At 47.4% G+C, this 14,865-nt stretch overlaps 1 protein-coding gene across 1 annotated transcript; it reads right to left on the reverse strand.

Moving 5' to 3' along the window:
* Window positions 1-9,175: 9,175 nt before the first annotated feature.
* On the reverse strand, window positions 9,176-13,822 carry LOC128399849 (ferritin heavy chain A-like). The gene is made up of 4 exons (XM_053361652.1): window positions 13,409-13,822; window positions 10,588-10,734; window positions 10,203-10,328; window positions 9,176-9,496 (listed from the first exon to the last, which is right to left on the reverse strand). The coding sequence occupies exons 1-4, from the start codon at window positions 13,508-13,510 to the stop codon at window positions 9,338-9,340; spliced, it is 534 nt and encodes a 177-aa protein (XP_053217627.1). The 5' UTR covers window positions 13,511-13,822; the 3' UTR covers window positions 9,176-9,337.
* Between the last annotated feature and the right edge of the window lie 1,043 nt (window positions 13,823-14,865).

Consider the following 14,865-nt stretch of genomic DNA (forward strand, 5'->3'; position numbering starts at 1 on the left):
TTCAATAATGTGTTTGGATTAATGTCTCCTGGCCTTTTAAACAAAAGGGGTAGTTTAATGGTGTGATTTCTGTAATTTGATTAAGTTTAAAGTCAATGCTGCTTTGTAAGCTGCCTTGAGATCCCCTGGTGAAAAAAGCAGGCATCTATAGTTTGAATAAATTAATAAATAAGATGACTTGCCGCAAGCATTTCAATGAACCAAAGCTGAAGGTGGATTTTTTCTCATCCTAATGCAGTACTCTCTCCCCATTACACCAGATAGGTGATGGTGATAGGTTGAAACACCCCTCTTAATGGAAGAAAGGGGAGATGGGTCTCTTTTACAGTGAAGTCCTTTGCCCACATACTTGGGAGTAAGTCCAATTTAACTAAGTGGGACTGACTGCTGAGTAGATAGGATTGCATTTAAAAACAAAAACATACAATTCCTAACTGTTTCCCCTTCAGACAGATACACTGAGCCTTTGGGCAGAAGCACATTTCAACAGACACAGCTTTCCGCTTCCTAGAGTCCCACAGTGGGGGGGGGGGGCAGGGGGGCAAGAGAAGCTGTACCTGTTGAATATCTCCTCTCTTTTTAAGGTACAAAGGCAGGGAAGTGGGGGACAACAACCCTAGTTTAGAACATGACCTGCAGGGAAAGAAAAGTTTAAAAAGTAATGGGACTAGCAAGTGTGTTTGGGGATGAAGCAGGTGGCCAGGATCAGACCTCTTGGGTTCTGTAAAAGAGGCCCATCAACCTATGGATTAGAGAGAAGCTAGGACACGGGTAGCGCTGTGGTCTAAACCACAAAGCCTAGGGCTTGCCGATCAGAAGGTCGGCGGTTCGAATCCCCATGACGGGGTGAGCTCCCGTTGCTCGGTCCCTGCTCCTGCCAACCTAACAGTTCGAAAGCACGTCAAGTGCAAGTAGATAAATAGGTACCACTCCGGTGGGAAGGTAAACGGCGTTTCCGTGTGCTGCTCTGGTTCGCCGGAAGCAGCTTAGTCATGCTGTCCATATGACCCGGAAGCTGTCTGCAGACAAACGTGGGCTCCCTCGGCCTATAGAGCGAGATGAGCACGCAACCCCAGAGTCGTCCGTGACTGGACCTAACAGTCATGGGTACCTTTATCTTTACCTAGGACTGTAAACACACCAGACATTTAAAGCACATTCTCCCCCCCCCACGAATAATCCTGGGAACTGCAGTTTGCTAAGAGTGCTGGGAATTGGAGCTCTGTGAGGGGTAAGCTACAGTTCCCAGGGTTCTTTGGGGGAAGCCAGGTGGATGTGGCCTAGGACAGCCAAGGTCTCTAGAGCTGGGGTAGGGAACCTCTGGTCCTCCAGATGTTGCAGAACTTTGTGTAGTTCAACAACATCTGGAGGGTCAACTGTTCCCTGCACCTTCTTTAGAGGGATAAATTCATGGGGGTTTTAAAAAAAGAATAAAACGCATCCCTATCCCCCCTTCTTCCCTCATGAACATGACTCAGCAGAAACACTTCCTCCAGAACACTGACGCAAGGGAGGGGGGAGAAAACTCAGGATGATTCAGCAAAAAAAGTGTCTTTCACTTCCCTTTCCTCCCCCCCCCCCTCCCTTTGTTATTGTTCTCAAGCTGGAGGCCTTGAGGCTGTTCTGTCTATCCACCGCTGCCCCCTGAAAATAACTAGCTAGCAATGTGTGGGATGCAGCAGCCAGGAGACAGAGATCTTGTAATTCCAGCAAAATGAGAATCCTCTTTCTCAGGCCCATTTGCCATGGAAGCTTCATGTTGTTGTTCGTGTTTCCAAAATATAAATTATACGGGGTAGTTTTGAATCAATTGGGCACACGAGGCCCATACCATTTGTAGCAAAATATTAGGAAATTATCCCAAGCATTCCTGCTGAGATGACATGACTGATAATTAGCTATCCACACATGCCTTAAAAACAACCCACCCTAAGCACAGATACAGAGATATCCCTTCAATTTCACACTGCATCCGTTTTTGGACATCGTGATCAAAACTGGTGGGCTGTATTCATTGTTCTACCCTAGTAGACCCATTGTAACAAAGAAACCTAAGTCATCTTAATGAACTTCAGTGAGTCTACTCTGGGTAGGAGTAGCACTGCCTGCAACGCTTGGCACACCCTTGTGTTCAGCTGTTTGCTTTTTGCAATATTTATCACAGGTGTTTTTGAAGAAGTCAGAATACAACACTTGATGAGGACATACATTTTCTTGGATAGTTCTCTCTACAGCTTCTGTCAAACAAGGCTTTTCCGTCCATTCGAACCAACCCGGTCCTGGTTCTCTCTGCATCCCTACGAGGTGTCATCTTGGGTTCAGCTTCGTCATTGTCATGAAAACAAGTTGGAAGGGGAATGGGAAGTGGGGCGGACGTAAGGAGCTCAGCAGTGCAGTGCAGATCTTGCTGTTGGACATGACCCCATGACATGTTTAACTGCATGATGCTGGGAAACAGGGACCGAAACTGTATGAGGAAGCTGGGCATGTGATGAGATGGGTCTTAAAACTGGCCTGAAGTGGGGTAGTAAGGGTGAAGGCCAGGGAGGATCTCGTATCTCTGTCTTGCTTCTCTATCTTTCTGTCATAAGGAGTGCAGGATATGCAGAATTTCTGCAAAGGTCAGCTTTGTGGGGTGGCGGCACATGATAGCAGAATGCGTTGTGGTGACAAATAGCGAAAGAGGAAGCTTAGAAGCCAAAAGATCTCCAGTGAGAGAATTGTTATTTATCTAGTTTTTGCTTCAAACTGCTAAAGATGGTCTCCCCGTTCCCAAAAGTATCGCTACAGATCTGGGGTAACGGAGTTTGAGGGTGAAAAGGCACCCATAACTACTAGAGTTAGTGACTGTTAGAAACCAATAAAGGGGTAGAATTTAGCTGATTTGGGAAGCATTGAATGGAAGTTTCCAGGCCAGTGGAAAAATACAGGATATGCTCCTTTTCCAGACCAGGGCCTCACCTGGGATAAAAGTCGCTAAGAATGACTAAAAAGTGCTTGAAGCAAGTCAATCACACATCAACAAAAAGGTGATGTCACATAGGAAAAATGTGTCCTTTTATAAAGCAGAGATCTGGAGGAACCGGGGGTGAGTGGACAGGCAGAAGGGGAGGTGTGTTTTGGGCAAGGTGTTCTGTGAACAAGAAGGAAGAAGTGGGGAGAAGTCTGTGGGGAGCAGATGCTATGAGGGCTGGCTGGAGACAAGCTGGGGCAGAGGCACAGACGTGGTGCTTAGAAAGCCTCTGAGTGCCATGCTCTTTCTGCTGTGAAGGACAATCCCTTCTTGAGACGCAAGTGCTCTCAACTCTGCACTGCCTCCATCTGCACCCAGGTTGTAAATATGTGTCAATAAACCATTTTTCTTAAGGACACGACAGTCTTGACCACGTCTTGCTTCCCAATGGAAACACGAACCTGGGTGAGTGCCTGAGACTCCCTGGGATTTTGCTACTGCTTGGCAGAGATTTGGGGAGGACTGCAACCTTTGTAACATTATGGTTTGGTAGATTCAGGTTGCTCTGACGCAGTCGAAATAAAAGTCCAGTAGCACCTTAGGGACCAACTAAGTTTGTTCTAGGTATAAGCTTTCGGAAAGCTTATACCTAAAACAAACTTAGTTGGTCTCTAAGGTGCTACTATGGGACGCGGGTGGCGCTGTGGGTTAAACCACAGAGTCTAGGGCTTGCCGCTGAAGGTTGGTGGTTCAAATCCCCATGGCGGAGTGAGCTCCCGCTGCTTGGTCCCTGCTCCTGCCCACCTAGCAGTTCAAAAGCACGTCAAAGTGCAAGTAGATAAATAGGTACCGCTCCGGCGGGAAGGTAAACGGCATTTCTGTGCGCTGCTCTGGTTCGCCAGAAGCGGCTTAGTCATGCTGGCCACATGAACCGGAAGCTGTACGCTGGCTCCCTCGGCCAATAAAGCGAGATGAGCGCCGCAACCCCAGAGTCAGCCACGACTGGACCTAATGGTCAGGGGTCCCTTTACCTTTACCTTTAAGGTGCTACTGGACTTTTTTTAAAAAAAAAATTATTATGGTTTGTTGTTCATCTCCCTCGTTCCTGACAAAATACATCAAGACAGAAAGTGCAGCAAAACAATCCAAATAAGCAACCATTTGTTATGTTATAATAAAACAGTGTTTGTATTTTATACATAAGAAGACGTTCCTGAATGCTGTCTGTCCCCGTCCCCACCAACTTGGACAGTGTGAAGCTTGCTAAAGCAGGCAAAGAACAGGGGAAGTCTCACACACTTGTCTTATTTTCAGTCTTTGGTGGAAATTCCCCCACAACCCTACCTGTGGTTATTTTGAGACTCCACCAGCATGATATTTGTCTCATCTGCACTCAGCTTGGCTTCCTCTGTGCTGGAAACCAACAAAGTAAAATATTCTGTTTAAAAAGTGTATGCTGAACTATACCTGGGATCCCCTTCACCAGCCCCTTCTCAGATTGGCCCTCCAGCAAAACCAGCTGCAAACCAAAAGGCTGTGTGTCCATTATCTCTCTGAAGCACATTCAAAGCACATTCTTCCCCTCAAAGAATTCTGGACACTGTAATTTACCCCTCACAGAGTTACAATTTCCAGCAACCCTGAACAAACTACGGTGCTAAATAGTTCTGTTTTTACAAGCCTTGTTCTCAAGGTAAGACTGTAGCTCGCTGGGTCTCCCAAATTGCTTCTTTTTTTAGTGACAATAGCTTAGATGTACATGTGTTTAACCTGCATCGTTTCCCCCATCAAAATCACTCCCCCCCCCACTGCAAATTAGAATTTTTATTATTCCACTTATTGAAAAAAGGGAAGCAGCATTTTCAGGCATTGAATTCAATGGCAACTATGCTTCATGGCACTTACTTCCCCTATGATCTCCCCCAGCACCATATTTTAGATTGTAAGCCCCTTGGGCCAGAGACCTGCTCTCTTGTACACAACAAAGCTCCATGTGTATTGACAATGCTATTCAACAATCAATAAGAGTGATAAGATCTTGCCATCAGGCAAGGCCTCCTTCCACCTGCCTTGCCCCACCCTCCGGCCCTGGGTCTCCTCATAAGGAAGCTGGTCCTGGAGGAAGAACTGTGAGGGAAGAGACTCCATCAGGCAAGGCCTCCTTCCACCTGCCTTGCCCCACCCTCCGGCCCTGGGTCTCCTCATAAGGAAGCTGTGCCTGGAGGAAGAACTGTGAGGGGAGAGACTCCATCAGGCAAGGCCTCCTTCCACCTGCCTTGCTCCACCCTCCGGCCCTGGGTCTCCTCATAAGGAAGCTGTGCCTGGAGGAAGAACTGTGAGGGGAGAGACTCCATCAGGCAAGGCCTCCTTCCACCTGCCTTGCCCCACCCTCTGCTTCTCAATGTGTATTGTATTGTTTTATGTACTGTGGCTTGCTGTTGTTTTATTGATTATAGTTTAGATATTATTGTAACTGTTGAGTGGATTTCTGTTTAACTTTTGTATGTTGATATTATTTTATACTATTCTAATTGATTGTTGAATGTTACTTTTTTGATGTAGGCTGCCTATTTTAAAGTTACGTTTTATAATCACATTTTTGTATTGCATTAGATTGTTATAAGATGTACATTTTTTGTTTCTTCAGCTTGTAAACCACCTTGAGTATTGTAAGATAGAAAGGCGGTATACAAATTTAAAATGATGATGATGATGGTATCATTTGTACCCCACCCATCTGAATGGGTTGCCCCAGCCACTCTGGGCAGCTTCCAGCAAATATAAAAGCATAACAAAACATCAAACATAAAAAACCTCCCTATACAGGGCTGTCGTCAGATGTCTTCTAAAAGTCGTATACAGTGGTACCTCGGGTTAAGAACTTAATTCGTTCCGGGGGTTTGTTCTTAACCTGAAACTGTTCTTAACCTGAGGTACCACTTTAGCTAATGGGGCCTCCCGTTGCCGCTGCACAATTTCTGTTCTCATCCTGAAGCAAAGTTCTTAACCCGAGGTACTATTTCTGGGTTAGCGGAGTCTGTAACCTGGAGCGTCTGTAACCCGAGGTACCACTGTAGTTGTTTATCTGTTTGACATCTGACAGGAGGGCGTTTCACAGGGTAGGTTCCACTACCAAGAAGGCCCTATGCCTTGTTCCCTGTAATTTCATGTCTCGCAGTGAGGGAACCTCCAGAAGGCGCTTGGAGCTAGATAACATGGCAGGCATCTCCCAAGCACAGCACCTCTCCAGGCCTATATTTGGTCACCTGCCCTTGAATCCAACTCTGGCAGGTGTATATTTAATGGGCCCTGGAAGGGTGCCCATGTCATGAATTTTACAGGGGGATGGAAATCCATATTAACTGACTGTTGATAAGGGCAGCTGGTTTGCAGTGTTATGGGTTTGTGGGTGCCAGACCTCTAACCCCTATAATCCTATAAAGTGTTTTAAAATATAAATCAGGTTAGCTTCCTTATGAGGCGATTGCCTGGGTGAAGGGCCATTAAGAAAACAACGTAAAGGTGATGGGCCTTAAAAAGAGCAAAAGAGGGGGGATCTGTGCCAGATGGCAGGTGGGTGGGACCCCTCCTCCATCTCACAAATAGGGAGAAGGATAAAAGCCAGTTGAGATTTTGCTGTTATGTGAAAGAAGAAACAGGAAAAAAGCAGCAAGCAAAGGGTCAGAGAGCAATGCTTGATTTCTGCTGGAATAGCGTCGTAGGCTCAGGTTGTACAGTGGTACCTCAGGTATATATGTGTAAATAAACCAAATATCATAAAGACATCACAGGCTCTGTTGTGTCACATTGTCCAAAAGCAAACCCAAACCCTGGGTGAGAGCTTGGAACCCTGGGATGTCGCAGCACTCAAGAGATTGGGTTGGGGCACAACAACTCAAGCATTTACTTTGTGTTTGTTCATGGAGTTCAGCGAGTCTGTGTATCAATAACAGGAAGGAAAGTTCAGGGAAAACTGGCCGAGCTCTCCTTTTATTGATCAAAGTTCTTTGAGAAAATAAAATAAAAAGGGAGACTTTAGATTCACACACACCTTTACAGGCTGCGATGGAAGGATAACAAAGGGAGGAGGTGGGGAGACTGGCAGTTGTCCAAAGTGACAACAGAACGTTGTTCCTGAGCTGAAGGAGGCCACGAATACAATGCACGCTGCTCAAGGACTAATTCTAGGGACTATCTATATTGGTAAAAGTCCTGCTTTTTCTCACACTTGAGTTCTGTCTTGTGGTTGCAGGACTAAAGGCAAGGCCAGGTAGATAAGAGCAGGTCTGGTTCTTGCCCCAATGCAGCATTATCTTCCCCAGTAGGAGTGAATGGCAGCAATTAATTTATAAGGGAGTCTTCTTGGAATGGGCGCAGTTCCCTGTATCAGATCAGCCACCCATCACTCCTGCAGGAACTTGACAAGTTTGTCTTCCCTAGCAGCCACCCAGGGTCTCCTGGAGAGGCCTCTCACATCACTGGCTACCTGATCCTGGAGATGCCAGGGACAGTACTGGGGACCTTCTGCACTCAAAGCACGTGCTCTGCCACTAAGCCATGGCCCTCTCCCAAGCACTGCTTTTTAAGGAGGCAGCAGCAGTAGCAGTGAAGACAAAACCTTCCCTAGGCCCCTTACAATGGCTGGTCTGATGGGGACTGTTGTCCCATAAACTTTTTTTCTAGCTGGGCTCCCTCCCGTTATTTGAGTCACTGGGAGCGGGAGAGAAAGAGGATGATTTAGGCAGTGGACTGCAGGGAGAAGACGTTAGCATCCCACAGCCTCCCTTTTTGCTATTTAAGAGAGATGCCACATTTTCTGCTAAGTGTTGGCAAATCCAGTTTTAAAACCCATGCCTGATGCCCCTACATCCAAGTTTGCCCCTTACATCTGTGTCAGTGTGTGGAGGAATCAGTGTGTCAGTGGTATTTTGATTCTGATGGAAGCCAGTTATTTAACACACACACGGGAGGGGGGAACTTTCAATTTACGCAACTGTCCAAGAAAAGCCAACGTTGCTTTCAAGTTATGAGCTGCAGGAGGCTTCAGACGTAGGGTAAGAGGCTCTGCGGTTAGCAATAGCAAAGCCCTTATCTCTCAAGCACAGCTGTGGGTGGAGTGATTTGGGTATCTGTTATTTTTAAGATAGTTTGCCTCTGCTCCTCCATACAAGCAAGAAAGCCAAGCTCCACTTCAAAGGTATTTGCAGTTGCTTGAATTTGCAGTCTTGGGCAATAATGAGGATGTAAGATAAGTACAGTTTGCCTCTTTGTAAACAAAACGTAAGTACAGGCTGTTCTGCTTGCAATATCCCAGAAAGGCACTTGGAGAAACTCAGAAATAAGATCCTGCACAGGTAAGGTTGATGCCTAACCAACTAGTTCAGCAGTATAACATTTTTATAAATGATTTCACTGATTCGTGTGCTTGGCCTATAGTCCTTTTATGGTATATTATTATTATTATTAGAATCCTCTTTTAACTTATTTGGGAGTTGCTTCTCAGGCTTTCTTCTGAAGAGACCTACACACCATGGGGATGGGGGAACCTGTAGTCCTCCACATGTTGCTGGACTACAACTCCCATTGCCCTTGACCATTGGCCCCCGTGGCTGGGGATGACATGGGAGATGGGAGTCAATGACATGGGAGATGGGAGATTTGGAAGGCAGCAGTTTTCGCCACCATTGCTGGTACAAGATTGAAGTGCCCTGCTGTGGAAGGGGAGAGGAGCTTCCCCTCCCATTTCAGAGCAACGTGGAATTTAATCTAAGGTAGCCAAGGTGCAAATGGAAACAGGGCAGGTTTTAAATCCAAGTAAATTAATTAGGAACAAAAGTTTCCTACATTTCAGGGCTTCCAAACTTGGGTCTCCAGCTGTTTTTGGACTACAGTTCCCATCATCCCTGACCACTGGGTCCTGCTAGCTAGGAACGATGGGAGTTGTAGTCCAAAGACAGCTGGAGACCCAAGTTTGGGAGATCCTGAACGAGGTGGCTCTCATGGTTCCTTCCAACTCTACAATTTTATGAGTTTTGGCCCTGGCTCCATCCGCCATCAGCATGTGGCCCCGGACAAATTATGCCCAAGGGAAAACGGCCCTTGAAAGGGGGGAAACAAGTTGATTGCCTAAGACAAGAGTGTTTGCCTTTCAGCAGTGACAATACCCCTTGTTTGGACATCGCAAACCTCCCCACTTAAAACCCCAGAAAAACCACAGGCGAGTTTAAACGGGTGAACCCTTGTTTATTGGAAGCATGCCAACTGAGTTGTGGCAGGTACAGCCCCCCTTGAGTGGGGCCTGGCCAGAGTGACGGAGGTGGGTCTTGCTTCTGTGGGTTCACGGAAGGGGTATTGCGCTCTTGGGGACGAGGGAGGGAGAAGGAATCAGCTGCTGCTCTCTCCCAGGGTGTGCTTGTCAAAGAGGTATTCGCCAAGCCCTCCCTGGGATGCCCCCAGCCGCCGGAGGTTGGTGACGTGGTCGCCCAGGACTTTGATAGCTTTCACTTGCTCGTCAAGGTAGTGAGTTTCCAGGAAGTCACAGAACTGTAGAGATGGAGAGAGAAGAAGATAGGGTGAAATGCTTGGTTAGACAGGTCTACCATCAAAGACTTGAGACAACACCCAGAACACTTCCAATAAACTCTCCCCCCAACTGTTTACTTCTGAAGCTGTCTCTTCTAGTGTAGGGTTCACCTTGGATCAGTGGCAATCTGACATTCAAGTGCTGCTATTTTATTTTTTTAAAAGGTATGGCAGTTTTATTTCAGAACTACACTGAATAACAGGGAAGGGGGCTCTGGGTATTGCAGAACTCCCACCCTTCCTGATCGTTGGCCCATGCTGACTGGGGTTTACGGGGCTTGGGAATCAAATGACTTTTAGAGAGCCGTCCTTGCTTAAACGCACTGCAAAGGATTTCCCCCCCTCTTTCTCTGCATTCTGCCTCCTGCCCCACATGATGTGAATAGCAGCTTTTCCGTAGATTTATGGGTGCTGCTGCTACAACTATTTCTGCCCAGGAGGGTAGCAGGAAGACCTATTAGGATCTTGGCGTAACATCTCAGGGCTCACAGAATCAGAGGCAGGATGCAGAGATGGCTGGACCACTGATGAAACAGTGAAGCAACATTGTGCAAATCCAGTAACTTACCAGTACCTCTGAGGCAAAGTAGGTAAAAGGCATATGTGCAAGGACAGTAAGGGCTCAAGACAGGACTCCTAAGCCTATCAGCACCCCATGGATACTCACATGTGGGTCTCCCTGGCTGCTTGCCAGTTGGTGCAGATCCAGGAGGGCCTTGTTCACGTTCTTCTCCAGCTGAAGGGCTGCCTCCATGGCATCAAGAGTTGTACCCCAAGCATCCTTTTCTGGCTTCTGTAGAGACAGAAAACAAATATAAAATTATAGAGTTCCGTAACAAACTAGCTTTTGAAGACTGGCTGCTGCTATTTCTGGGACAGTGGCTTCCCCAAGGCCAGAGGCAGGATTTGAACCCAGGGTCAACATGCTATTTTTGCCAAGCTCACATAGAAGGGTTTGAGGTCCTAACAGGCAGAACCACCACCTGGGAAGTCCTGCAGTCGTTGCTCTTGGCATCTCTGGCTAGGAACAGGGCACCCCACCAGATTTGTACCTTGATGTCCTGCAGGAGGACCCGACCACCGCGCTGGCTCTGGAACTTCAGCAGCTTCTCAGCATGCTCCCGCTCCTCGTGGGACTGCGAGCGGAAAAAGGCAGCCACGTGTCGCAAGGCAACGTCATCCCGGTCGAAGTAGGAAGACTGGAGAAAGGGAACAGGAGGAGACGCTGGGTTACGTTGGGGAGATCCTAGCCAGACTGCGGACAAGTGAGCAGATGAAAAAGACCTTCAGATCTGGGGAAGTGTTGTGGGCAGGGGAGGAGGAGGCCTGGTCTGTTAAGAGAACAAATTGTTCCCACGATGCCTCAGAAGCTTGCAAGTTCTGTAAAAGAACAACCACTCTATGGGAAGCAGGGGAAAACCCTCAAGTTCTTCTGCACAAGTTGTCTTCTGCACAACCAGAAGTCGGGCATTTAGGGTTGATGGTTCCATGTTACATAACGCTCTTCTAGCCAAGATTCAGCAGGCACCCTCACTTTTGATTTTCTTACAAACTTCTTTATGCCAACAGGTCTCTGCAGTTGTTTAAAAATTCCGCGAGTAGCCAGTCTATTATTAATGATTCTTTTGTACTGCTTTTGTTATTTTGCGTTTTTATATTGCTGTGCACCACCTTGAAGATTTACGAGAGGGCGGTATACAAATACTTTTACTTTGTAAAAAAACAAAACAAAACTCTTGAGTCAATGAAAGTCCACGCCACTACAAAATGTCTCCCATTTAACCACGTGCCGAGACTACAGAGAAGACACTTGTCTGCAGTTTGCTATCAGGCACAAGCAGAGCAGGACAGGGGGCCCCTCCAGACATCCCTTTCCGTTGTGCCTTCATGATGATTTCACAGTTCTGCAGAAGGCGCCTCCGACACATGAGAAAACAGGAGGTGCTGTGCAAGTTTGTGTTTGTGTTGTTGTTTTTTAACCTCTCTCTCTCTCTCTCTGTCATACACACACAGTTTAACTGCATCAGCCCAGAAATTTATTTGCAAAAAAATGTTTTCTCCTGTTGCAGGAAGAGAGATGGGGATAACTGGCGAATGTCCTAAGGCTACAAAAAGAAAAGAAGAAGAAGGAGGAGGAGGAGAAATGGATATCCCCATCCAAGAGACGCTACATATGACAAACTTGATTTGGCAAAAAGGCTGTAAACAGTCACCAAAAAAAAAACCACCACCCTAATATTATTTTTTTTAAAAAGAAGATTAATGGGCAGGGATCCACAAATCCTGCATGCCTAGTATTGCAGAGAAATGGGTGAGTGTGGGAGAGGGATATGGAAAAACATGAACAAGAACACACAAGTTTTGAATGGAGAATCTGTACTTCTTCCAAGTCTGGAAAGTATCCAGGGGATAGACACTATTTTGAAGGGGGAGAAGGAGGAGGCGAGACTCACTGAATGGAGCCCATTAGTGTTAAGGGAGGAGAGGCAAGCCTCAAGTGTGGACTAACCTCAAACTGTATGCAGATTGTAAAGCAACTGAACTGACCAACCCGCAAAGCAACAGGACACAGTTAGGGAGAAAAAAACCCAACCCACATACAATGGGGGAAGGAAATGTATAAAGAGCCATGGGGCAAGTAGGGGGACACTGAGCAGAGTGCCCTGGCTGCAAGAGGCTCCCCTCTTAAAAAAGGCAAGGCGCCCTTGAAAGACTGCTAGCATCACTCTCTCTCTCACAGTCCATTTCCCAGAGAGACATCAAGGTGTGGGCATCAGAAGTTACAGAAAGAAACAGTTGTTAACAGAGGCCAAAGCAAAAGAAGAATAACAACACACACCCCTTTCCATCTTCCTATACTGGAAGTGAGTCAAGTAGAGATTAAGGGTTGGGGGACAAGAAGACACTATTAGGTATGGGAAGAAGAGAGAATAACTGTCATGGGATGTTCTTTTTAACCACCCCACCCTAGAAGCTTATCTCTGCCTCCCACTTGTTGATCCACCCAAGATGGGGCTTGAACACACCATGGGCAACTGGAGGGGTGGGATGAAGAATGCAAGAATAGTGTTTTATGCCAAAGAGAGAGGCAAGGCTGTGTAGGCAGGCTGATCAGCAACTATGGGATGCCAAGCACCACCACCATGACCCCTAGGCCTAAGAGAGAGAGAGAGAGAGAGAGAGAGAAAAGAAAGAAAAAGAAAGAAAGAAAGAAAGAAAGAAAGAAAGAAAGAGTGTGTATAAGTATTTTTGCAGCGTAGCAAGACGACAATGACCAAGGCTAGGGGAAGCACTAAAAAGGAAGTGAAAGAGTGTTCATTTGAAAACAAAGGGAAGGAAGCAAGCAGAGGCAGCCAGAACTCTGAAGACAAAGTCCCTCTCGTTGTTCTTGCTGCTGCTTTTCCCCTTGCAAGGAAACAAAAGTGATGAAAATGGAGATTCCTAATAAGGGAGAAGAGAGCATGGTGTTGCTGGGCTCTTCTCCGGCCCCGTTCAAACCCGCTACCTAGCCATGAAGCTCTCTGGGCGACTTCAGGCCCTGAGCCACCACCTCTTAGGGTTGCTGTGAGCTTCCAACGGGAAGGTGGGTGGGTGGAAGACCATGCCTGCTGCTACCTTGAACTCTTTAGAACAAACGTGGGATTGAATGAACGCGGGGCAAGTGGAATTGGTGTCCTCCGGGGTTCTCTAGCCACGCTCCCTTTTCCCCAGGGAACAGGGCCAACTGATGACAGAATTGTGGAGTTGGAAGGGGCACCCAGAGTCATCTAGTCCAACCCCCTGCCATGCAGGAATGAGGCTGTGACCCGGGGGCTCTGCACCCCAATACACCACCCCCACCACGTCGCCGACACACCCTGACCCCTTGCTCACCATGGACAGATAGACGTAGCTGGCGTACAGCTCCATGTTGACCATGCGGTTGACGGCGGCTTCGCAGTCGCGGTGGTAGTTCTGGCGGACCTGGGACTCCATGGCGGCGGGGCGTCGGCGAGGCGTCGGCGGGGGTCTCTCTTCGCTGGCTGGGCAGCTGCTGGCAGCTGGTCTCTCCGCGGGTCAACTCAAGCAAGGATAGCAGAAGAAGCAAAAGGGAGTCTCCTTTTTTTTTTTGGGGCTGTTTTGTTTGCTGAAGAGGGAAAAGAGAGGGGAAAAAGAAAAAGAGGCTGGTGGTGGAACCGGTTCCGTTCAAACACTGTTGAAGCAAGAACCGAGCTCTGCGGGGACAAAGGGATCGCGGGCGCTTTTATAAGGCCGCCGGGCAGCGAGAGGGACGTGCGCAGCCACCAATGACCGGCCCTTCAGCGCACGCCGAGGCCGAGTGTTTGCGAAAGGCGGAGTCTGGGCAAAGGGGAACCCAGGCGTCCGAGCGCGCGGCCCTCCCTCCTTCCCTGCCTGGCGCACGTGACGGGCTCGGCTTCTCCTCCGCCCAGTGGAGTAATGCACATTCTCCTCTAAAAGGGGGGTGGGGGTAGGGGTGGGGTGGAATACCATTGAGGGCAGAATTTAAAATTACCTATCCGAACGAACCACCCCCAAGGGAAAACCCCGTTTCCAACCCAATTCTTGTCCCACCATGTAGCCCCGGAAGACCCAGCAGTCCTGGCTTTCACTGCTTATAACTTACTCATCTTTCCTGGAGAAAAAACAGGCTGCATACACACCACACGTTGAAAGCACTTGGGATGTCCCACAGAATCCTGGTGATAAAAGAATTAGGAACCCCAGGTGCTTATTTTTTATTTTAATCATGTTTTAATTTTAATTGCATTTAACTTTCAGATAGAATGTTTTAGGCTTGGGTTTTGTGTGTTCTGTATTTGTGACAATGTCCCTCCTTACAGCTGTATTCCATCTTTCCTTATCCAACCCCGATAGTGGTACAAATGGCAGAATGTTTTGCTAAGTCTATCATGAGTTAGCAACAAGAGTGTTAATTAGCTATCCTTGAAGGTATCTGAGATCCAGGAAGAGGAGTAGGTGAGGATTTTAATGGTGCTCTTCTCTCCCCATGGAAGGCTTAGCTACCAGGGTATAAACGTGTGACATCTGAGACCTAGAATGGTCAAATGGCCTGGGCACATTGGGCCGCATTGTGGGGGTGAAGATACCGGTATGGCTTAGCCATGTTTTATGACTCTTTTGTGTGCTGGGTTTGAACTACTATATAAACTTTTATTCTGATGTGCCTCGGGGCAGACCTTCTTAACAGGCATGTTGAGCGAACTCTGTCCTGTTGCAATAGCTGCAATAAATGCTGGGTGCTGGACTCGATAATTAGTTTCCTTGGTTCTGTGATTTATTCAAAAGGCAGTTGTTCCTCACCTGGGTAA

Source organism: Podarcis raffonei, chromosome 13, assembly GCF_027172205.1.
Source record: "Podarcis raffonei isolate rPodRaf1 chromosome 13, rPodRaf1.pri, whole genome shotgun sequence".
Classification (NCBI taxonomy): domain Eukaryota; kingdom Metazoa; phylum Chordata; class Lepidosauria; order Squamata; family Lacertidae; genus Podarcis; species Podarcis raffonei.

What these genes read in the sequence shown, in the direction of transcription:
- LOC128399849 (XM_053361652.1), bottom strand. Translation starts at nt 13,510, where the DNA reads ATGGAGTCCCAGGTCCGCCAGAACTACCACCGCGACTGCGAAGCCGCC. An exon ending in GCTACGTCTATCTGTCCATG is followed by an intron (nt 10,735 to 13,408) that starts GTGAGCAAGGGG and finishes CCCTTTCTCCAG; the next exon opens with TCTTCCTACTTCGACCGGGA. An exon ending in GCAGCCAGGGAGACCCACAT is followed by an intron (nt 9,497 to 10,202) that starts GTGAGTATCCAT and finishes CCATCTCTACAG; the next exon opens with TTCTGTGACTTCCTGGAAAC.